The sequence below is a fragment of the Podarcis melisellensis genome (genome assembly GCF_964234715.1).
Source record: "Podarcis melisellensis genome assembly, chromosome: 4".
In the NCBI taxonomy this organism is placed as follows: Eukaryota; Metazoa; Chordata; class Lepidosauria; order Squamata; family Lacertidae; genus Podarcis; species Podarcis melisellensis.
This window is the reverse complement of record NC_138531.1, coordinates 98,861,282-98,885,465: the sequence shown is the minus strand read 5'-3', so window position 1 is coordinate 98,885,465 and position 24,184 is coordinate 98,861,282. Positions and strand designations below refer to the sequence as shown.

At 47.5% G+C, this 24,184-nt stretch overlaps 2 protein-coding genes across 2 annotated transcripts in view; both read right to left on the bottom strand.

Moving 5' to 3' along the window:
* LOC309369088 (uncharacterized protein) overlaps positions 1-24,184 on the bottom strand; it is an 84,134-nt gene that overhangs the window by 59,780 nt on the left and 170 nt on the right. The gene's annotated exons all lie outside the window — the stretch shown is intronic.
* On the bottom strand, positions 5,421-23,001 carry LOC309369063 (uncharacterized protein; the record flags this gene model as incomplete). Its single annotated transcript, XM_081909642.1, has 5 exons — positions 22,585-23,001; positions 22,307-22,388; positions 21,944-22,026; positions 12,715-12,841; positions 5,421-7,516 (listed from the first exon to the last, which is right to left on the bottom strand). Exons 1-5 carry the CDS (start codon positions 22,984-22,986, stop codon positions 5,421-5,423), a joined length of 2,790 nt encoding a protein of 929 aa, XP_081765768.1. The 5' UTR covers positions 22,987-23,001.

Here is a 24,184-nt window from a genome sequence, read left to right as displayed (position 1 = left end):
TACGAGTCCCTTCTGAATACGTTCCCTAGCATGTTGCACCTTCAATTGCAAGTGCTTCGTGCTTTGCTTACAACCTTCAGAATTCAGCAAAGCCAAACATGCTTTGTTGTCCTGGTAAACCTGGATTGGACATTTGACAGGAATTTTCATGTCTTTGCACAATTGTAACAACCATTCACAATCTTTAAGTGAATAAGACAGTGCATTCAGTTCAGCTTCACAAGTACTTAAGCTAACTGTTGTTTGCTTCTTGCATGACCAATCAAATAGACCCTGATTGTACTTATAGCAAACTCCAGACGTACTTTTCCTGTCTGTAGTGTCACTTCCAAAACTTGCATCTGCAAATATCTCAAGACCACCAGACTTCTGATGGTTAAATCTCAGTCTGTAATGCATAGTGCCTTTCAAATACCGCGCTATGCGTTTCAGAGCTTTCCAATCCTTAACAGTAGGATTGTTGACTTGTCTGCTTAGCAAATTACAGCTAACAGCAATGTCTGGTCTTGAACATCTGGCAATGAAGTTTAACTTGCCTAGCACACTTCTGTACAGTGTAGTGTCAGAAAATGTTTCTTCAGTGTCATCTACCTGATAACCTGTTGTCATCGGTGTGTCTACAGGGTTAGCATCCATCAGGTTTAGTTTGCTTAACACATCAGCAATTTTCCGTGACTGGTGTACTAGAATGTTACCATCTTGATCTCTCTCTATTTCTAGAGATAGGTAGTTGTTTACCTCACCAAGATCTTTCATGTCAAAGTGCTCTTTCAGTTGAGCTAGGGCGTTATTGTACATTGTGACATCTTTCCAAAAGAATAAAAGATCATCAACATAAAACAAACAATACAGTTTCTTTTGCCCCTCCTCTTTGACAAATATACATGGATCAGCTTTCCCTTGCTGAAAACCTAGAGAAAACAATACTTCAGTGAGTTTTGTGTGCCAACACCGTGCACTTTGTTTGAGACCATAAATTGACTTTTTCAGAGCACAAACAAATCCCTGTTTTACCTGTACGCCATCAGGTGGAAGCATATAAAGTGATTCATTTAGAGATCCGTACAGAAAAGCTGTATTCACATCATGGTGACTAATGTGTAGATTTTCTTCTGCAGCTAGCTTGAGCATAAGCCTAATGCTCTCATACCTCACTGTAGGTGAGTAGGTCTCGTGATAGTCTTCACCTGGTACCTGAGCAAATCCTCTGGCTACCAATCTGGCTTTGTGTCTGACTATCTTGCCATTTTGATCAGTCTTCGCTTTGAAGACCCATTTGCTTCCAAGCAATTTCATTCCTGGAACTACTGGAACTAGCTCCCATGTTTTGTTCCTTTCCAAGGAATCAAGCTCAGCCTTCATGGCATTTAACCATGGCTCAGCTTCCTTTGAATCCAAATCCTGGATTTCTTGGAAACTTGAAGGTTCAAAAACCTTCTTGGAGCTTTTAACAGCTGTTACTGCTATCTTAGCATACTCATCAGCAAATCTCTTTGGAGGTTTGCCTTTTGTGGCTCTCTGTGACCTACGAATTAGCCTTAAGTCTTCAACACTCTCCTCTTCCTTCTTAGGAGAAAAGCGACCTATTGTGAACAATGGTTCCTCCAATTCTTGATCAGAACTTTCAGAGGGTCGCATAGAGGCTTTCGCACTCTTGAAATCCTCTGAATCACCCGATTCAGTTTCAGACTCAGAATCAGAACCTTCATCAGTGGGTGTGGGTTGTTGTGGTTGCTTTTGACTATCCTCAGTCTCATCATTGTCATCAGGATAACATTGGAAAATTCCCACATTCTCCCCCCACTTGGCATTGTACTCAACACTTCTTGTGAGCTTAATTTCCTTAGAGTCAGTCATCATTATTCTGTAAGACCCTTTCTGATAACCTAGAAAGATACCATGCAATCCACGCTTGTCTAACTTGGAGTTTTGTGGTGAGTGAACCCACATGTCAGAACCAAAAATTTTCATGTGTTTGATGTATGGCTTCTTGCCAAACATCTTCTCATAGGGGGTACAACCAATCGCTGAAGATAACCTGCGATTATAACTGTAAGTGAAACATGAGAGAGCTTCGGCCCAATAACTCTCTGGAAGATTTGCATCATGCAGCAAGGTCTTTAACCCTTGAAGCAATGTTTGATTTGCTCGTTCCGCAAGTCCATTCTGCCATGGCGAGCGAGGACTAGACAAATCGTGTTGAATTCCTTTCTCAGCCAGAAAAGCTTCAAACTGCTGAGAAGTGAATTCTCCCCCCCGGTCAGTAAAAAGAATTTTTATCTTCTTACCATGCACATTTCCCAACCAAGCACAGAATTCCTTGAACCTAGGAAAAGCCTCTGATTTCTGCTTGAGATTGTACACAAAAATATACCTGGAAAATGCATCAATAAGAACCATGAAGTACCTATTCCCACCCAAAGAGGGCGCTAGTGGTCCAACCAAATCAGCATGAATAATTTGGTATGGTTCTGTAGCTTGCCTACTAGACACCTTACCTTTCACAGCCATTTTCACCTTGTTTGCTGCGCATGCCTTGCACTTCATGTGGTACCTGCAGGGTTTAATAGTCATACCTTCAACCAAGGCAGGCATTTTAGATACTGCCTCAAAATGCAAATGACCAAATTTTCGATGAAAATCGTGAATACATTCTGCATGCAAACTTTTGTTAGAACCTGCAATGCAACAAGTGTCATCCTGCACAACATCATCATAATACAAAACAAACAAACGATCAACAAATTCAGCATACAATTGATAATCATTTTTCTTAGTGATGATGCATCTATTGTTCTTAAAGGAAACGTCAATCTTCTTCTCAATCAGCTGACCAACGCTGAGCAGATTATGTTTCGCATCCGGCACATAAAGAACATCCTGTATCGATAAGTCCAAACTGTGAAGAACAACAGTTCCGTAGCCTTTACTGGGGATTGTGTGGTCATCCGCCTGGTGAATTGCACCTTCCTGCGGTGTAAAAGACACGAACAGTCGCTTATCGTTGCACATGTGATGTGTTGCAGCTGAATCAACAACGAAGAAAGATCTAGACGTCTTCTGGACCTCTGCAACCTCTGCAACCTCTGCAACCTTTGGAGCGTAGCGTGAGACCATTGCCTTGTGCTGCGTTGTCCTGGACACCGGACCTTTGCCTTTGCTCTGGCCTTTTCCACGCGATGAGCTTTCGCTGCGCTGCTCTGTCTTGGCCCTGGGATATTTGCATTCCCTCTTCATATGGCCTAGACGTCCACACGAGTAGCATTTCACTGCCTTCAAAGCTTTGGCGCCATCTGGTGGTTCCACTGCACTATGGGATGACGTCTGTGAAGTCTCCCCATTTCCCATGCAGCCAGCACCTCGGCGATCTGCTTCATTCTGAATCATGGCAGTATCACAGGCTACTGTGAGTTGAGCATTTGGCTGATCAGTGGTATCAAATTCCCCACTTGCTTCATCCAGCCTTCTGCAGCTAGCCATCATGACTCTGGCATCTCTGTTGCTTTAAATCAGACTGCTTTATACAAGCTGCGTTTGTGTACAGCTGCTTCAATCCAAAAGCAAAATCAAAACAGCCTCTGCCTTGCCTGTGCTGCTCTTCTGCTTAACTGCTTTGCTTTTCTGCAGCTCCTTCAAACTGCATTCCAAAGGCAAATTCAAAAGCGAAAGTCCCCAAGTGCTTTCTCTATGTTGCCCTTTAATTCTAGCTGCGTCATGTCTGCAGCTGCTTTGAAACTGCAGCATTTGTAAAAATTACTTTCGATTTCCCCCAGCATAGGAAAGTGTTGCTTTTAGCCATTTGCCTGTGCCATGGCAAAAACCGGCTATTAAAAGTTCAAAGTCCAGCCATAAAGCCATTAATTAGAAGCTGGCAGGCTGCCCGGAGCAGTAGCACATACCTTCATCAATCATTTTGACGCGCAGAGCAGATACCGTGCGTTCCGTCTCTCTGCCGCTGTTCCGATGCTTTGCCGGCACTTTGTCTCCTTGCTCCTTTGTTCCTTTGCCAGGAGCCCGACTTCTGAAGTACATTCTCAAAACACTGCATTTTTCTGGGCCCGGAACCAAATGTTGGGGATAAGCAGTGTCCAGTGCACAGCGGAATGATGAGAAGTATGAGCCAACATGCTCTATACTACTTTATTTACAGTTCAAAGCTGGTATGTTACAGAAAAACATTTTCCCTCTGCCGGAGCAGAGAAAGCGTCATCTCTCCTCTAAAGCACGGAGAGAATCTCACAAAGTGAAACTGCAAAGCACAGTGAAAAACAGGAAACCAGTGTACGTCACATCCAGTCTCCTTTTCCCGTGAGAAACCCAACAGTACAGACTCTGTGGAATGTAAACAACCTGTCTCGTGACAAGCACTTCGCTGCACAGAGAAGAAAGCAGAAACCAACACAGAGGACATTGAAGTAGACAACCTGTATCCCGAATCCACCTCCGAAGAGCCGCAGCTCCCACAACCTGCACCCGACGGGCGGGAGGGGGGAAGGGGGGGCTTCGAGGGGGGATGGATGTCAGGGGTTCAGGGGGAGAAGAGCAGATGAGGGAGGAGACAGAGAGCGAGGGGGAAGAATCCCAGAGCGACGAGGAAGAGGATGACAATGACCCAAGGTCGTCCATGAGTTTGTCCAGTGAGTCAGAGGACTCCCAGAAGGAAGCCCCCCTGATCAGGCCGAGGGGAGCCAAAGGGGGAAGCGGACAGGAGCAGGGGAGCGAAGGGGGAATCCCCAGGGGGAGTTGGAGGTCGGAGCCGGCTTCTCCACCGGAACGGAGTGAAGGGGGTGGAGTTGCCAGTGTGTCAGAGGGAGCAGGACAGGAAGCAGACAGGGGAAGGAGATCGGGGCAAGACGTCCTGCCGGAAGGGGCGGAGAGTAGTACCGGGAGCAGTGTAGCGGTCGAGAGGAAGGTCAGAAGCAACATACGCGCGCCAAGTTCAAATGTGGAGGCGCGCGGAAGTGAGGGAAGTCCTGGGGAGGAGCCTGGTCCCAAAGCACGAAGGAGGGGGGAACAGGCGTCAGAGGAGTCAGCCTCGGAGGAGTCCCGACGGGAGGGAGCCCAGGGGGGCAGGAAGACCCTGCGGAAAAGGAAAGAGAGGAAGAGGTGGTCCAGCACAAGACTCTTAAACTGGTGCAGGGGCGGTACTGATTCAGAGGGTACTTCAGCGGTGTAAGAGTAAGACACGTAGAGCCACGGAGCTCGGATGTAAAGCCAAGAATGTTCTTCAATAAAAGCTTTTGTATATAAGCTGGACTGGACTTTGGTCTCTTGTGAGCTGGGACCTCGGGTGGCTCTGACACCAGGTAATAAAGGTGCAGATTTCTTGGCTCCTAAAGCTATATAATGGTTTTCCCAACCTTTGTATGGATTCTTTTATGGGAAGTGAGTTTGTCCTTCTTACTGAAGCTCTTTCCACATTAAAAGCACTGAAAGGGTTTCTCCCCTGTATGAATTCGTTTGTGGGAGGTGAGAATGTCCTTCCTCCTGAAGCTCTTTCCACATTCCACACACTGATATGGTTTCTCCCCTGTATGAATTCTTTGATGGGAAGCAAGACTGTCCTTCCTCCTGAAGCTCTTTCCACATTCCACACACTGATAGGGTTTCTCCCCTGTATGAATTCTTTGATGGGAAGCAAGACTGTCCTTCCTCCTGAAGCTCTTTCCACATTCCACACACTGATAGGGTTTCTCCCCTGTATGAATTCTTTGATGGGAAGCAAGACTGTCCTTCTTACTGAAGCTCTTTCCACATTCCACACACTGATAGGGTTTCTCCCCTGTATGAATTCTTTGATGGGAAGTGAGAAGGGAGCTCTTCCTGAAGCTCTTTCCACATTCCACACATTCATAGGGTTTCTCCCCTGTATGAATCCTTTGATGAAATGTGAGAATGTCCTTATTCCTGAAGCTCTTTCCACATTCCACACACTGATAGGGTTTCTCCCCTGTATGAATTCTTTGATGGGAAGTGAGATGGGATCTCTGATTGAAGCTCTTTCCACATTCCACACATTCATAGGGTTTCTCCCCTGTATGAATTCTTTGATGGGAAGTGAGACTCTGGCTGTGACTAAAGCTCTTTCCACATTCCATGCACTGATAGCGTTTCTCCCCTGTATGAATTCTTTGATGGGAAGTGAGAAGGGAGCTCTTCCTGAAGCTCTTTCCACATTCCACACATTCATAGGGTTTCTCCCCTGTATGAATCATTTGATGAAATGTGAGAATGTCCTTCTTCCTGAAGCTCTTTCCACATTCCACACACTGATAGGGTTTCTCCCCTGTATGAATTCTTTGATGGGAAGTGAGATGGGATCTCTGATTGAAGCTCTTTCCACATTCCACACATTCATAGGGTTTCTCCCCTGTATGAATTCTTTGATGGGAAGTGAGACTCTGGCTGTGACTAAACCTCTTTCCGCATTCCATGCACTGATAGCGTTTCTCCCCTGTATGAATTCTTTGATGGGAAGTGAGAGAGGAGCTACATGTGAAGCTCTTTCCACATTCCACACATTCATAGGGTTTCTCCCCTGTATGAACTCTTTGATGGCAAGTGAGATGGGAGCTCTTACTGAAGCTCTTTCCACATTCCATACACCGATAGGGTTTCTCCCCTGTATGCGTTCCTTGATGGCAAGCGAGATGGGAGCTCTGACTGAAGCTCTTTCCACATTCTACACACTGATAGGGTTTCTCCCCTGTATGAATACTGTGATGGGAAGTGAGAGAGGAGCTCTTCCTGAAGCTCTTTCCACATTCCACACACTGATAGGGTTTCTCCCCTCTATGAATTCTTTGATGGGAAGTGAGACTCTGGCTGTGACTAAAGCTCTTTCCACATTCCACACACTGATAGGGTTTCTCCCCTGTATGAATTCTTTGATGGGAAGTGAGAAGGGAGCTCTTCCTGAAGCTCTTTCCACATTCCACACATTCATAGGGTTTCTCCCCTGTATGAATCCTTTGATGAAATGTGAGAATGTCCTTATTCCTGAAGCTCTTTCCACATTCCACACACTGATAGGGTTTCTCCCCTGTATGAATTCTTTGATGGGAAGTGAGAGAGGATCTCTGATTGAAGCTCTTTCCACATTCCACACACTGATAGGGTTTCTCCCCTGTATGAATTCTCTGATGCTTAGTGAGATTGGAGCTCTTCCTGAAGCTCTTTCCACATTCCACACATTCATAGGGTTTCTCCCCTGTATGAATTCTTTGATGGGAAGTGAGAGAGGAGCTACATGTGAAGCTCTTTCCACATTCCACACACTGATAGGGTTTCTCCCCTGTATGAATTCTTTGATGGGAAGTGAGACTGTCCTTCTTACTGAAGCTCTTTCCACATTCCACACACTGATATGGTTTCTTTCCAATGAGATTTTGTTGATGGGAAGTGGAATGGGAGCTCTGAGTGCAGCTTTCTCCACACTCTAAATTTTTACGTGGCTTCTCCTCTCTGGGGATTTTATCTTGGTCACCTTTGTTCTCGATTTCCGATTCATTACAATCTGCAATGGAGACAAAAAGGGGTTAGACACTCATGAACAAATGGAGAAGAACTGAAGGGAGTTTTTTTGGGGGGGTTCATTACCTGTGTTGTTTGTCATTAACCAACATATTTATTATGAGATTCTGATGTGTTGTTGAATGTTGCTTTGTTTGATATACGGTAGTGGTCAAAATTGCAGAAGCCTTTTGGAGAAAAGTGTATTTCAGAGGTTTGATGGCTCAAAACTCTGCTTCTTTTGGAGTACTATCATAAAATTATATATCAATGGAAAGATAATTTTATTAAGAATGCAATTCAACAAAGTTTGTTTAATTATCCATATTCTATGAAACATTATAGCCAAATAACCAGAAAAAGGAAGCACAACTTGCTTAGGTTGACTTTTGTTGGTGTGTTACGTGATTGCTAACAAGTTGGTTGGTTTTCTGTCTTTCATTTAGTGAGGTTGAAAAACATAATAAAATTATAGAAATGGCACAAAGAGTTCACTGGTCACCCAGAAAGCGATGTAAAATTGTACTATTAAGTGAACAGGGCTACAGTTATGAAGAAATTAGAAGAAAGATTGGGGAAAACTTACCGTATTTTTCGCACCATAGGACGCACTTTTGTCCTGTGCGTCCTATCGTGCGAATGCAGGCTTTCACTGAAGCCTGGAGAGTGAGAGGGGTCAGTGCGCACCGACCCCTCACGCTCTCCAGGCTTCGCACACCTCTCCGCAAGCAGCGGGAGCCCAGCGCTGGGCTCCCGCTCCTTGCTGAGAGTTGCCAGCATGCTGAAGCCTCGCGCGCTGAGCTCAGCGCGCCCTGGCTTCACGGACCTCTCCGCAAGCAGCGGGAGCGCTCCCCCTGCTTGCGGAGACTTGCCTGCATGTTGAAGCCTGCGCGCGCTGAGCTCAGCGCGCTCAGGCTTTGCGGACCTCTCCGTAAGCAGCGGGAGTGCTCCCACGGCTTGCAGAGAGCTGCCTGTTTGGGGGCTGGGGGCGGGGGAAGCTCGAGCTTCCCCCGCCCCAGCCCCCGCCTGGGGGGAAAATAAATTTTCCCCCTTTATTTCCCCCCCAAAAAACTGGGTGCGCCCCATTGGTCCGGTGCGCCCTATGGTGCGAAAAATACGGTAACCAAAGCTGGCATTTCTATATTTTGGAAGAGCTATAAGGAGACTCAGTGACCATGAAATCATACCGTTAAAGGCAAGAAAAGGTGCACAAAGGCAAGTGACGATTGAAGAATGGAGAGACTGTGACAGAAAAATATCATCTGGGTGTATACAAGATTACATGGCGCAATGCAATGTGAAGTTGAGTGCAAGGACTGGTCTAAATGTTAGAGTTCTAAGGAAAAGGCCATTGTTATCTCTCAAGCAAAGCTTGAAAAGATAGAAGAAGAAGAAGAAGAAGAAGAAGAAGAAGAAGAAGAAGAAGAGGAGGAGGAGGAGGAGGAGTTTGGATTTGATATCCCACCTTTCACTCCCCTTCAGGAGTCTCAAAGTGGCTAACAATCTCCTTTTCCCTTCCTCCCCCACAACAAACACTCTGTGATGTGAGTGGGGCTGAGAGACTTCAAAGAAGTGTGACTGGCCCAAGGTCACCCAGCAGCTGCATGTGGAGGAGTTCCGGTTCACCAGATTACGAGTCTACCGCTCTTAACCACTACACCACGCCATGACTAAACCCTTGTTAAGTGGACCGTGGAACAATGGGACAGTGTTATTTGGAGGGATGAGACCCAAATCTCCTTGCTTGGTAGTGATGGCATGAAATACGTGAGGAGAAGAATCAGAGAAGATTTACATCCTACTTGCATTACACCGACCGTGAAACACCCAGATAATGTGATGATCTTGGGTTGCATGGCAGCAAAAGGTGTGGGCAGAATTTGCGTCATTAATGGGAATGTAAATGCCCCCAAATACATAAATGAAATACCGTATTTTTCGCTCTATAACACGCACCTGACCATAACACGCACATAGTTTTTAGAGGAGGAAAACAAGAAAAAAATATTCTAAACGAAACAGTGGATATATGATTTTTGTGGTTCATGCTGCGGCCACAGACATGTGATCTGACGGTGAGTTTGGGGTAGCCCAATGCAAAAATCCTGAGGATCCATGTGGATCCATGCTTTGTAACCACGTTTTTGCGCCATTGCGGCCCCATGAAACAGTGGGTGCGTGTGTTTTTTGGTGCAGGCTGTAGCCATGGATATGCTATGTGATCTGATGGTGAATTTGGGGTGACCTAGTGCAAAAATCCTGAGGATCCATGTGGATCCGTGCTTTGTAACCACGTTTTAAGTGGGGAGGGAAGGAAAAGAACTCAAGGGACAAGGAGCACGCGTGGGGGGTGTGGAGAAGGATGCTGTTGATAATGCAGAAGAGGCTCCTCTCTGGCTTTGCTCCTTTAGAACAAGCAGGCTCTGCGTCTCTCCCCCCTCCCCGGCAAGGAAACCATGATAGTAACCACTCTGAGACAAATCAAGAAAAATTGCGACCAACACTCTCCCCCAACAAGCGCAGTGAGGTCAAAACACACACACACACAGAGAGGGAACTGGCCCTAAAGTCGCAGGGCGCTGGGGGAGTGAACGGGAAGCAAGAGAAGGAGAAGAAGCCCTCACACACACAGAGTGTCAATTCTAAAGTCGGAGGGACAGCGCAGGGAGAGTGAACGGGAAGCAGGAGGAGGAGAAGGAGCCCTCTCTCTCACACACAGACACACAGTGTCAATACTAAAGTCGGAGGGAGAGCGCAGGGGAAGCAGGAGGAGGAGAACGATAGCTCAAGCACACACACACAGACACACAGAGTGTCAATTCTAAAGTCGGAGGGAGAGCCAGGGAGAGCGAAGGGGAAGCAGGAGGAGGAGAACGATAGCTCAAGCACACACACACAGACACACAGAGTGTCAATTCTAAAGTCGGAGGGAGAGCCAGGGAGAGCGAAGGGGAAGCAGGAGGAGGAGAACGATAGCTCAAGCACACACACACACACAGCCCCTACAGTGGCTAATCCAAAATCGGACAGCAAAAAACTGCAGGCAGGGACAGAGAGTACGGGGTTGTTTTAAAGCAGCCAACTCCCGCTCTGCTTCTCTCCCTCCTCCCCAACTCGGCTCGCTGACAGGAGCCGCTTACGCCTGCTTTGCTGTTTCAAAGCAAGCCACGGACTGCTCACAACTGCAGCAGATTCCCCCGCCATCTGTAGGCATTCGCTCCATAACACGCACAGACATTTCACCTTACTTTCTAGGAGGAAAAATCTGCGTGTTATGGAGCGAAATTTACGGTACTTTAGCCCAAACTGAAGCCTTCCGCAGGTGATCTTTTCCCTGATACCGAAGCATATATATATATAATCGGAATTCTATGGGGCCGACTAAAGAAACTTGTTAATCAAAGGCAACCCAGCAATAAAGCCCAATTAAAAGAGGCAATAATTCAGTCTTGGTTTCACATTCTCACAGCTGCAGAACTAAAAACTTCATGGGAAGGCCTTGTAAGGCCGTAATGAAAGCTAATGGTTACCAAAGGTTTCACGTTTTTTCACAAAAGGTTTCCACAATTTTGACCACCAGTGTAAGTTGTTCATTTTAAGTTAATGTTCTTTTTATATGGGATCAGAATATTATTATTTATGTTTCATGTTTATATATGTGTTGGAAGCTGCCCAGAGTGGCTGGGGCAACCCAGCCAGATGGGCAGGGTAGAAATAAATTGTCAGCTTTGTTCCGGAGCTGACAGAGGCTGGAATGTATGAAAGCAGGCAAAGAGAGATAAGGACACTGGAATGTGAGCTGGAAGGTGAGAGGGAGGAGGGGCAGCCGAGTGGCAGAGCTTCAGAGAACAGAGAGCAGGCAGCAGATAGCAAAGATCCACAAAATACCAATCTTAGCTCAGAGACAGAAGGGGAGAGGCCAGGAATAGCTAGCCCAAAAACTCGAAGGCACGAAAAGGTCAGTGAGAGGAGGGTAAAGAGCGGAAGTGAAAGGGTTTTTTCCCTGTTGGAAGAAGAGGAAGGGGCGGAGTTTAGACTTGGCAACTACAAACTTGAAGTCAGACACGGAGTGAAGGAGCTCCGGAGTGATTTATGTGTTTGAGCAATAAACCTGAGATAATTACTGCCGGTGTCTCGTTTCTGTGGGAGAGCCAAGCCATTACAAAAAAATATTATTATTACTACAGTGGTACCTGCTCTGGAAAAGCTTAGGTTTGTAAACCGAAGTACCACTGTATCATCATCATCCTCATCACTGCTACTACTACCTGAGATTTCATAAGCCTAGCTCTTCTCTGGGATGGATTTTGTTTGGCCCAGTCATGGCATCCCCTCCATCTCCAATGTCCATCGTCTCTTTGGTCAACCCAAGACTGACAGGAGCAAAAACAAAAACCTGAAGCTATTTATCATCTCCAATGTCATCTCCAATGTCAGTCCTTCTTATGGCTTGGTCTCTCCCACAAACGTGAGACGACTCTGGCTGTTACAGTAATTATTTCAGATTTATTGCTAAAACAACAAACTTGGACGGAGCTCCTCTACTCATCGTCCTCCCCACAAGATGGAGTTGCCCGGACTGAGCTACACCCCCTTCCCCAGCACGGAAGCCCCCACCTTCTCTTCCAGTATCTTTCCTTCTCTTCCAGTATCTTTCGCCTGTCTCGACCAGTTTTCAGACCTCTGAGATTAGGCAGAGAATGCTTCCTGTATTCCAGCGTCTGACTCACTCCTGTAGCTCTCACATAGCTGTCTGTCACTCTGTCTCCCTTTTTCCAGAGCTCAGATGACAGTTCCTCTCCCCCTCCTCTCTGCCTTCCGCTGCTAACTCTCCTCTCCCTTGGCCTGCTTCTTCTCTGGCTGGCAGCACCTGAGCTTCGCTGCCAGTAGTCTCTTTGGTCAACCCAAGACTGACAGGAGCAAAAACAAAAACCTGAAGCTACTCAGCTTTCCTAACAATTCTGAAGCTGACATTGAAAATGGCCTGGGAAGTTCAGACCAGTCCAATTGTGGTAGAAAAAGGAGTAATTTGAGGAAGATTGTTCAAAGAAAAAACGGTAATTTACTCTTTATTGTGGGGGTGTTAATTTCCCAGGTGTTATAGGGGGCGCTGTTGAGCTCTGTAAAAATTTATGAGGTTGGTCCCATAGAGGTATTTTTTGAATTTCCAGGCAGATATGACAATCCCACAGGGAGCCTTACCAAGAGAGGCCACGATCCCACGATTCTCCTCCATTACGTCCTTATGCAGAGCTCTCTGGTCAGGATCCAGCAACGCCCACTCCTCGTCCGTGAAACAAACAGTGACATCTTCAAAGCACACTGGACCCTAAAAGAAAAAGGGAAATGTCTTCCTCTTAGACAGCAGAAATATGATCTGCTACACAATGCTCTGTTGTTTCCTTCCTGTTAATTGCGTTGTTTCAATAGGATTGCTTTGCTGCACATTTTAATTATGGGTGCTTATTTTATTCTGCGTTTTAATTATGGGTATTTGTCTTTGTGGGCGGCTTCCAACAAAACACTAAAATACAATAAGCTATTAAACATTAAAAACTTCCCTGAACAGGGCTGCCTTTAGATGTCTTATAAAAGTTTGGTAGTTATTTTTCTCTTTGACATCTGGTGGGAGGGCGTGTCACAGGGTGGGTGCCACTAACGAGAAGGCCCTCTACCTGGTTCCCTGTAACTTGGCTTCTCGCAACGAGGGAACCACCAGAAGGCCCTCGGCGCTGGACCTCAGGGTCTGGGCAGAACGATGGAGGTGGAGACGCTCCTTCAGGTATACTGGACCGAGGCCTTTTAGGGCTTTAAAGGTCAGCACCAACACTTTGAATTCTGCTCAGAAATGTACTGGGAGCCAATGTAGGTCTTTCAGGACCGGTGTTATATGGTCTCGGCAGCCACTCCCAGTCATCAGTCTAGCTGCCGCATTTTGGATTAGTTGTAGTTTCCGGGTCACCTTCAAAGATAGCCCCACATAGAGCGCATTGCAGTACTCCAAGCGAGAGATAACCAGAGCATGCACCACTCTGGTGAGACAGTCTGCGGGCAGATAGAGTCTCAGCCTGCGTAACAGATGGAGCTGATAAACAGCTGCCCTGGACACACAATTGACCTGTGCCTCCATGGACAGCTGCGAGTGCAGAATGACTCCCAGGCTGCACACCTGGTCCTTCAAGGACACAGTTACCCCATTCAGGACCAGGGAGTCCCCCACACCTGCCCGCCTCCTGTCCCCTAAAAACAGAACTTCTCTCTTGTCAGGATTCAATCTCAATCTGTTAGCCGCCATACATCCTCCAACAGCCTCCAGACACTCACACAGGACTTTCACCTCCTTCACTGGTTCTGATTTGAAAGAGAGGTACAGCTGGGTATCATCCCCCCCCCACCACCTTCTGAACACGGCCCAGGAGGAAGGAGCGGAACTACTGTATGACAGTGCCCCCAGCTCCTCAAGATGGTCCAGAAGGATGTTATGGTCGATGGTATCAAACGCTCCTGAGAGATCCAGCAGAACTAGGAAACAGCTCTCAACTTTGTCCCTAGCCCGCCGGAGATAATCGACCAGTGCGACCAAGGCAGTTTCAGTCCCGTGATGAGGCCTGAATCCCGACTGGAAGGGATCCAAATGCTCCGCTTCTTCCAGGCGTGCCTGGAGTTGTTCAGCAACCACTCGCTCAATCACCTTGCCCAAGCATGGAAGATTTGAGACTGGGTGATAGTTAGCCATATTTTCAGCATCTAAAGATGGTTTTTTAAGAAGCGGTTTAATGACCACCTCTTTCAGCGGGTCTCGGAAGGCTCCCTCACAGAGAGAAGCATTCACGACCCCGCAAAGCCCATCGCCCAACCCTTCCCGGCTAGCTTTTCTAAGCCAGGATGGGCAAGGATCAAGGAGACAGGTGGTTGGTTTCACTCATCCAAGCAGCCTGTCCACATCCTCGGAGGTAACAGATTGGAATTGATCCCACACAACTTGACTAGACAGGGCTCTAGCACTCTCCTGCCCCGGCCCTACTCCCACGGTGGAGTCTACCTCTTCCCGAATCTGAGCGACTTTATCTGCAAAAAAAAGATAATGTGGCCCATACTGGGCCCCAATGTAGCAGGTGATTCCGCTAAATTGCAAACCACCTTAAAACGTTTCATGCTGTTGTTTTCTGCAGATGCAACAGAGGCGGCAAAGAAAGTCTTCTTCGCCGTTGCTAACGCCACTTGGTAGGCTCGGCATTCAGTTCTAACCCGTGTCCGGTCAGCTTCAGAATGAGTTATCTGCCACCAGCGCTCTAGCCGTCTCAGCGATAGTTTCATTGCCCTCAGATCCATGGAAAACCACAGGGCTATCAGGGCTCCATGTAATCGGAGAGGGCGCTTTGGAGCCAAACAGTCAATAGGGAATCAGCTGAAAGGCCATCAACATGGGATAAAGCTGTCAGCATCGCCCTTGAGCCAGTGTACCAACTGGACTCATGTACTTCAACCCCGACTGGGCTAGGTGAGCTGGGTAGCACTGCCAGAGACCACCTTTCTCACAGGGACAGGTCACAGTGCTGTGGACTCACAGCTTAGAGCTGAAGCACAGGATTCGCTTCCACAATTATGCAGTCGTTGCGCAGCAGCGTTTTGCAGAGTCTTGCAGAGTATAAACCACTCGGAGAGCAGCTCTGTAGAGTATCTTCCTTTTATTCTATAACTACAGCTATGATACAAAACTATATACAGAGCTAAATAGTCTGAGCATAAATCAATGCTACTTTGAGTGCCTGCAGCTGCTCTTAGCAGCAACCTTATCTCTAAACACGATCTCTAGCACTCACTCTCTCTCCGACACACTGACTGACTCTCTCTCACACACACACATGTGGTGCTGGGCAGAATAAGTAGATAGCAGGACACGCCTCCTCCTCTCTGTAGAATCAGCAGGCTCCTCAGGAGATTCTTGGATATGGGAGGGGTGAAATCTCCTCAAAAGCATCCCCTACCACTCTCTGGAAACCATTTGGATCCATTAAGTGGCGGTGGCGGACCATCTGAATCGGTCCCACCTCCCTGCAGAGGGGAAGATTCACGGAGAAGTCCTGTTGCACCAGGAAGTGATCTGACCATGGCACTGCAACCCCCCTTCCCCCCCACAAGGCCTGGGTTGCTGTGCGTAAGAGAAACCTGGTGGACAAGCAGCGGCAAGGACAGCCCCATCTGCTTCATCCAACCAAGTCTCTGTTACACATGCCAGGTCAAGTCCTCCATCCATGATCAAGTCATAGATGGCAGTGGTTTTATGAATCATTGACCTGACATTGCACAGCAGCACCTTCAGGTCATGTGGGTATCCCCTGCTGATTCTAGTATCCGTCCAGTCAGGACCAGACCCAGAGGCAGGAATAGTCCTCAAACAACGACTAAACCTGCTTCCTCTGTAATGACATGGTCTGGTCTTAGCTTACCTCCTCCTTCTACCCGTGATCACTGAGATCGGTTGTCCCAGTGCATCCCCCCTCCCCCGTGGAACATGCCCCAGCTATTTTGTGGGCTGGGACCCACTACCTGGCAGCCCTGACCCCTCCCTTTAAGAACAAAATAAAACCCTTATAAAAAAAAAATCTAATTCCCGAACCCAACCAAACATCCATGCCACCCCCCACAAAAAAAAGTAATCAAAAGGGAAAAAAGAAAATTTAATTTTTTTAAAAAAAGAACATTGCATCACTCCAAGTCCTCCTGGCCAGCAGCAGCAGCAACCGTCCTTATGAGGCCTGTCAGGCCCCGCCCTGGGCCAGGTGGTGAGTGGCAGGAGCGGGGCCCTCAGGCACTCACGCAGGGGAGTTGTTTCAATAGGATTGCTTTGCTGCACATCTTATTTATGGATGCTCATTTTATTCTAAGTTTAAATTATGGGTATTCGTCTTTGTCCCCTTCATGGATCACTGCCGTGGCGAAGGGGCTTGAATAACTTGGAGAAACTATGAGCTATGCCGCGCAGGGCCACCCAAGATGGACAGGTCATAGTGGAGAGTTTTGACCAAACGTGATCCACCTGGAGCAGGAACCGGCAAGCCACTCCAGTATCCCTGCCAAGAAAACTCCATGGACAAAGACAAAAGGAATATAAAAGTTATGACGCTGGAAGATGAGCCCCTCAGGTCGGAAGGCGTCCAACATCCCACTGAGGAAGAGCGGAGGACAAGTACAAGTAGATTCAGAGCTGATGAAGCGGCTGGGCCAAAGCAGCAAGGACGCTGAGTTGCGGATATGCCTGGAAGCGAAAGGAAAGTCCAATGCTGTAAAGAAAAATATTGCATAGGAACTTGGAATGTAAGAACCATGAACCTGGGTAAGTTGGAAGTGGTCAAAAATGAGATGGCAAGAATAAATATTGACATCCTGGGCATCAGTGAACTAAAATGGACGGGAATGGACGAATTCAGTTTGAATGACTATCATATCTACTACTGTGGGCAAGAATCCCGTAAAAGAAATGGAGTGGCCCTCATAGTCAACAAAAGAGTGGCAAAAGCTGTATTGGGATGCAATCTGAAAAATGATAGAATGATCTTGATACGAATCCAAGGTAGACCTTTTAACATCACAGTAATCCAAGTTTATGCACCAACTACCAGTGCTGAAGAAACTGAAATTGACCAATTCTATGAAGACTTACAACACCTTATAGAACTGACACCAAAGAAGGATGTTCTTCTCATTATAGGGGATTGGAATGCTAAAGTGGGGAGTCAAGAGATAAAAGGAACAACTGGCAAGTTTGGCCTTGGAGTTCAAAACGAAGCAGGGCAAAGGCTAATAGAGTTCTGCCAAGAGAACAAGCTGGTCACCACAAACACTCTTTTCCAACAACACAAGAGACGACTCTACACATGGACATCACCAGATGGGCAGCATCGAAATCAGATTGATTATATTCTCTGTAGCCAAAGATGGAGAAGCTCTATACAGTCAGCAAAAACAAGACCTAGAGCTGACTGTGGCTCAGATCATCAGCTTCTTATAGCAAAATTCAAGCTTAAACTGAAGAAAGTAGGGAAAACCACTGGGCCGGTAAGATACAATCTAAGTCAAATCCCTTATGAATACACAGTGGAAGTGAGGAACAGGTTTAAGGATTTAGATTTGGTGAACAGAGTGCCTGAAGAACTATGGATGGAAGCTCGCAACATTATACAAGAGGCAGCAACGAAAACCATCCCAATGAAAAGGAAATGCAAGAAAGCAAAGTGGCTGTCCAACGAGGCCTTACAAATAGCGGGGGAGAGAAGGCAAGCAAAATGCGAGGGAGATGGTGAAAGATACAGGAAATTGAATGCAGATTTCCAAAAAATAGCAAGGAGAGACAAGAAGGCCTTCTTAAACGAGCAATGCAAAGAAATAGAGGAAAACAACAGATTGGGAAGAACCAGAGATCTGTTCAAGAAACTTGGAGATATGAAAGGGACATTTCGTACAAAGATCACCATAATAAAGGACAAAAGTGGTAAGGACCTAACAGAAGCAGAAGACATCAAGAAGAGGTGGCAAGAATACACAGAGGAATTATATCAGAAAGATATGGATGTCTTGTACACCCCAGGTAGTGTGGTTGCTGACCTTGAGCCAGACATCCTGGAGAGTGAAGTCAAATGGGCCTTAGAAAGTACTGCAAATAACAAGGCCAGTGGAAGTGATGGTATTCCAGCTGAACTACTTAAAATTTTAAAAGATGATGCTGTTAAGGTGCTACACTCAATATGCCAGCAAGTTTGGAAAACTCAGCAGTGGCCAGAGGATTGGAGAAGATCAGTCTACATCCCAATCCCAAAGAAGGGCAGTGCCAAAGAATGCTCCAACTACCGCACAATTGCACTCATTTCACACGCTAACAAGGTTATGCTTAAAATTCTACAAGGAAGGCTCAAGCAGTATATGGACCGAGAACTCCCAGAAGTGCAAGCTGGATTTAGAAGGGGCAGAAGAACCAGAGACCAAATTGCAAACATGTGCTGGATTATGGAAAAAGCTAGAGAGTTCCAGAAAGACATCTACTTTTGCTTCATTAACTATGCAAAAGCCTTTGATTGTGTCGACCACAGCAAACTATGGCAAGTTCTTAAAGAAATGGGAGTGCCTGATCACCTCATCTGTCTCCTGAGAAATCTCTATGTGGGACAAGAAGCTACAGTTAGAACTGGATATGGAACAACTGATTGGTTCAAAATTGGGGAAGGAGTACGGCAAGGCTGTATATTGTCTCCCTCCTTATTTAACTTATATGCAGAATTCATCATGCGAAAGGCTGGGCTGGATGAATCCCAAGCCGGAATTACCGTATTTTTCCCTCTATAACACGCAGATTTTTTCTCCTAAAAAGTAAGGGGAAATGTCTATGCGTGTTATGGAGCGAATGTGTGGTCCCTGGAGCCAACTGGCCCGAGTGCATCACACATTTTCTTCGAGGGTCGTCTTCATTGCGGTCAGCAGAAGCCAGGGAAGTGCTTGCTAGGAGGTTTGGCCACTCTGCAGCCCGACTGCGTGTTTGCTAGTGTGTGTGCTTTGTGAGTGTGTGGTTGCCTGTGTGTTTGTTCGCTAGCGTGGGTGCTTGGAGGGAGTGAGAGAGTGACGGACTGCTGCATCTTCTCCTGCAATTTGCCTTTTAAAAATTGGAAGCAGCGGGGCAGTAAAAACCACCTCCGAAAGCCCCATTTTTCCCTTCTAAGGCTGCAGCTCGGCTTTGGGAGCCCTGAACCCCTGCCTTGTTCATGAGGGATCTTTGAGGTTTTCCCTTTAGCTTTAACCCAGCCCCCTGATTTTACCAGTTTATCTTCACTCTCCGTCTGCTAAACTGATTGCAGGCAGCGAGAGAGAAAGCTGTTGCTTTCCTGCATTCTGCCTCAGGGTCTTACTGCCCACCCTCTTCTCTTTCGTTACGAGGGGAAAGCAGAGCGTCCTTCCTTCTAACTCCTCTCCGTGCTCCTGTGCTGCTGATGCTGCGTCTAGAGACTCGCAGGCAACATGCAGATTGGGGGGGGGGGCGGAGAGAGAGAGAGAGAGAGAGAGAGAGAGAGAGAGAGAGAGAAAGAAAGAGCGAGCGCTGGCTGGCTTGGGGAACTTTTGCCTTCCTTTCCTCCCTCCGGTAAAACCCCTCTCCTGCATTCTTAGCCAGCTGCTTCTCCGCACACCCCTCTCAGTGCTCCTTGTCCCTTCTATGTTTTTCCTTCCCTCCTCACTTAAAATGTGGTTACAAAACACGGATCCACATGGATCCTCAGGATCTTTGCATTGGGTCACCCCAAATTCAACATCAGATCACGTAGCAATGATCTGATGCAAAAACAGGGCTGCAATGGTGCAAAAACGTGGTTACAAAGCATGGATCCTCAGGATCTTTGCATTGGGTCACCCCAAATTCAACATCAGATCACATAGCATGTCCATGGCTACAGCCTGCACCAAAAAAATCACGCACCCACTGTTGCCTGGGGCTGCAATGGTGCAAAAACGTGGTTACAAAGCATGGATCCACAGGGATTCTCAGGATCTTTGCATTGGGTCACCCCAAATTCACCATCAGATCACATAGCATGTCCATGGCTACAGCCTGCACCAAAAAAATCACGCACCCACTGTTGCCTGGGGCTGCAATGGTGCAAAAACGTGGTTACAAAGCACAGATCCACATGGATTCTCAGGATTTTTACATTGAGCTACCCCAAACTCACCGTCAAATCACATGTCTGTGGCCACAGCATGAAGCACAAAAATGATACATCCACTGTTTCATTCAGAATTTTTTTTTCTTGCTTTCCTCCTCTAAAAACTATGTGCATGTTATGGTCAGGTGCGTGTTATAGAGCGAAAAATACGGTAAGATTGCTGGAAGAAATATCAACAACCTCAGATGTGCAGATGACACAACCTTGATGACAGAAAGTGAGGAGGAATTAAAGAACCTTTTAATGAGGGTGAAAGAGGAGAGTGCAAAATATGGTCTGAAGCTCAACATCAAAAAAACGAAGATCATGGCCACTGGTCCCATCACCTCCTGGCAAATAGAAGGGGAAGAAATGGAGGCAGTGAGAGACTTTACTTTCTTGGGCTCCATGATCACTGCAGATGGTGACAGCAGTCACAAAATTAAAAGACGCCTGCTCCTTGGGAGAAAGGCGATGGCAAACCTAGACAGCATCTTAAAAAACAGAGACATCACCTTGCCAACAAAGGTCCGTATAGATAAAGCCATGGTTTTCCAAGTAGTGATGTATGGAAGTGAGAGCTGAAGGGAGAAGGCTGATCGCCGAAGAATTGATGCTTTTGAATTATGGTGCTGGAGGAGACTCTTGAGAGTCCCATGGACTGCAAGAAGATCTAACGCATCCATTCTTAAGGAAATTAGCCCTGAGTCCTTCACTGGAAGGACGGATCGTGAAGCTGAGGCTCCAAGACTTTGGCCACCTCATGAGAAGAGAAGACTCCCTGGAAAAGACCCTGATGTTGGGAAAGATTGAGGGCACAAGGAGAAGGGGACGACAGAGGACGAGATGTTTAGACAGTGTTCTTGAAGCTACAAACATGAGTCTGACCAAACTGTGGGAGACAGTGGAAGACAGAAGTGCCTGGCGTGCTCTGGTCCATGGGGTCACGAAGAGTCGGACACGACTAAACGACTAAACAACAACATTCGTCTTTGTGCAAATAGGTGGTACTCCACCTTGTGTTTTCCAAGTCATTCTGCCTACGTAAGTATTCCAGTTTGCCTGATGGAAGGATCCACTTTCTCTCCTCATGAGCTGTTCCGGGGAGTTACCTCCCAATGCCCTAGAGCCAAATTCCAGGGGTTCGTGGGGGCATAGAGCGGGAGGAATGGGGGGCAGGCCCCATTTTGCAGCCAGTGGGGCTAGTTAGGTGAATCCAAGCCACTATTTGCTCTCATCAGAAACCGATTTTAGCATTCAGTGATCAATCTAGAAATAAAATAAGCCTAGTTTGAATGACCATCTGTCTTGGATGATCTAGCAGAGATTCCTGCATTGCAGGGGGTCTCCTGGCTGTGAGAGATAAGCAGGGAGGGTGGCTTCTGGCAAAAGGAGAGGGAGCCACCTGTGGCTCTTCCTTCTCCTGACTCACCTCTGCCTCTCGACCCCCCTCCTCCCACTCGCCTCCTTCCTCTTCTGCCTCTGATTCTGCACTGCTTCTGCCACAGAGTCTCCCAGCTCACTAAGCCTCTAACCCCTTCAGCTTCTGACACCTCCTCTTCCCAGGCTTCTCCCTCTTCCCCCTCTGACCGCTCATCCTTCTTCTACCTCCACTTCTTGGGCTCTCAGCCATCTTCCCTTCCTGGTTCCCCAGCTGCTTCCTCCCACCATTCCTCTGTGCCCAACCAGTTCATGACATTGCTCCATCCCTCAGCCTCTGTCCCCACAAGGCAGCTTCCCCTGACCTGATCTCGTTCCACAGCCGCTGTTTCCCTTCTGCCCCCATGAAAAGACAGATCAGGAGGTCTTGCCGGCATCCTTCTGTCACCTGCAAAAGGAAAAAACATAAACAGGATGCCAGGAGTGCCTGCTTCTCTCACAGGTGAAACAGGGCATCTCTAACTACAGATGGGCCTTTGAGAAAGCCTTTCCTACTGAGAGCATTTGGACGTTTGTGCTCATATGTTAGTTGTGCAGAAATACATCTCCCCTCCTCTGGACCCTTCTTCCCAACTGTCTCCCCCCAAAGCAAGATGAAAACAACTCACAGATGAGTTGGAAAACCAACAGAATGAGACTAAACTGAGAAAAACCACCTTCCTCCTTACCCAGTGGCCTCTCTCTGGTGTCCAACGGAGGCCTCTCTGCCTCACTGGAATCCAGGTCCATTTCTGCAAAGAGATCCCTTCCCTGAAAAAGAAACAAGGATTCAAAACAGAAAATGGGGAGAAATACTAGAAAGAGAATGACAAAGACTTGAAGGGTGTGAGATCTCATTCCATGGATGCTTTCCCAGAAAACGGATGGGTCATCAGCAGACCATTATGGGATGTTCTCTGTCCTGTTTGGAGCCCCTTGGGAGTATCCAGAGGAAAGTCTCTCTCACCTGCTTTCTCTCCTCTGCCTGACTCAGGAGGAAACCTTCGGCCAGGGCCACCGCCTGGGAACTGGTCTCCGCTCCGCATTCCCTCACCCAGCTCTCCATCTCCAGGGGAAGGACAGCCAGGAACTGCTCCAAGATCACCAGGTCCAGCATCTCAGCTTTCGTGTGCCTTTCTGGCTTCAGCCACTGGTGGCAAAAGTGGTAGAGTCGGCTGCCAACCTCTCGGGGTCCTTTGGCCTCCTGGCAGCAGAACTGCCTCAACTGCTGGCTCTGCACCTCTGAGCGGAGGGTGTCCACCTCACCCAGGATCTTCTGCACTGGGTTTTCCCAGAATCCCCCATTGCTCCCAGTTCGGCTGGCATGGCCTCTTCGTGTTCCAGGGCCAGCTGAGTCTCGCTCATCCATCTGTGCTCTCAGGAAGCCTCTGAAAGATCGGAAGGAACCCTTTAGTCTTCTGACAAGTTCTGTCTATCGTAATGAAAAGCTCTAGGAAATCCTACGAAGCAAATACATTGTTCTGTTACAGAATTTGTAGGACGAGGGGGGGCGGGGAGATGGTTCCCTGAGCAAGCATGGATGAGTCTTGCTGGGAACCAGGGCTGGACTGCACCGCATCCCAGACCATGAGCTATCTTTTTGAAAAGAAAGAGGAGGAAGAGGAGAAGAAATACGTCTCTAGCCTTCTAGCAATGCAGAATGTGGAGGCAACTGAAGGGATTTCTGGGAGATTAATCAACCTGGTTTCTGCTGCCTTACAGTCAATGCATGAAGTCAGAACCAATAGACAAGAGAATCGTTTGTGTCTTGTGAAAAATGGATGCTTGGCTCTAGTGGGGGTCCTCACCTGGGGGTCCTCAGGAGTTGCTCCCCCCACTCCCCTGTTTCTGTCTCCTTTTCTTGCACTTGTACTCTCTGCCACTCTCCAAACAGACTCCTGGGGTGGGGACCCTTTTTATTTGCTCTGAGGGCCAGGTATGTATCTGACCAATCTCCAGTCCAAGTGGGCAGGGCCAAAGACATCTCCCTTGAAATTTAGGTGGGGTAATTTATTATTATGATTATTTTGTTAGATAGCTTCACACACACACACAGCCATTGATGCCAAGGTCCCTGGAGGCTCGGTGAGTAGCAGCGCCCATTTCCGGCTGCTTTGCCAGCAACAATCCCTTTGGGACAGAGAGGATGTGGTCCTGGGATGCCATGCTCTGGGTGCGAGGGGATTGCTGCAGTGGCCTCCATGTTGAGCTGCCCTTGGAGACACTGGGAAACTGGTCTGCAATGCAGCAGCCAGAATATGGGCTGGGATCCCTCTCTTTGTTCCTGGCCTTTCTGTCTCACCTTTCCTTCCTTCCTCCACGTGGGGTTTTCTTGGAGGTGGGGCTAGTCCACCTCCTCGTCCAGCTTTGGAAAACCATTTGCACGTTTCCTCTGTTGTGCAATGAGGCTGAGCGATGTCACACAGAGTTAAAGTCCCAGGGACTCCTTTGTTTAAAGAAGGAAGTTTTTTTCTGAAAGGGGGGGGGCAAATGAATTTGGGATCCTCTGATCTCCAGGAAGGAGAGCGTGGCAGACCTGGGCCCTCCCTGGCAGGACCCTCTCCTCC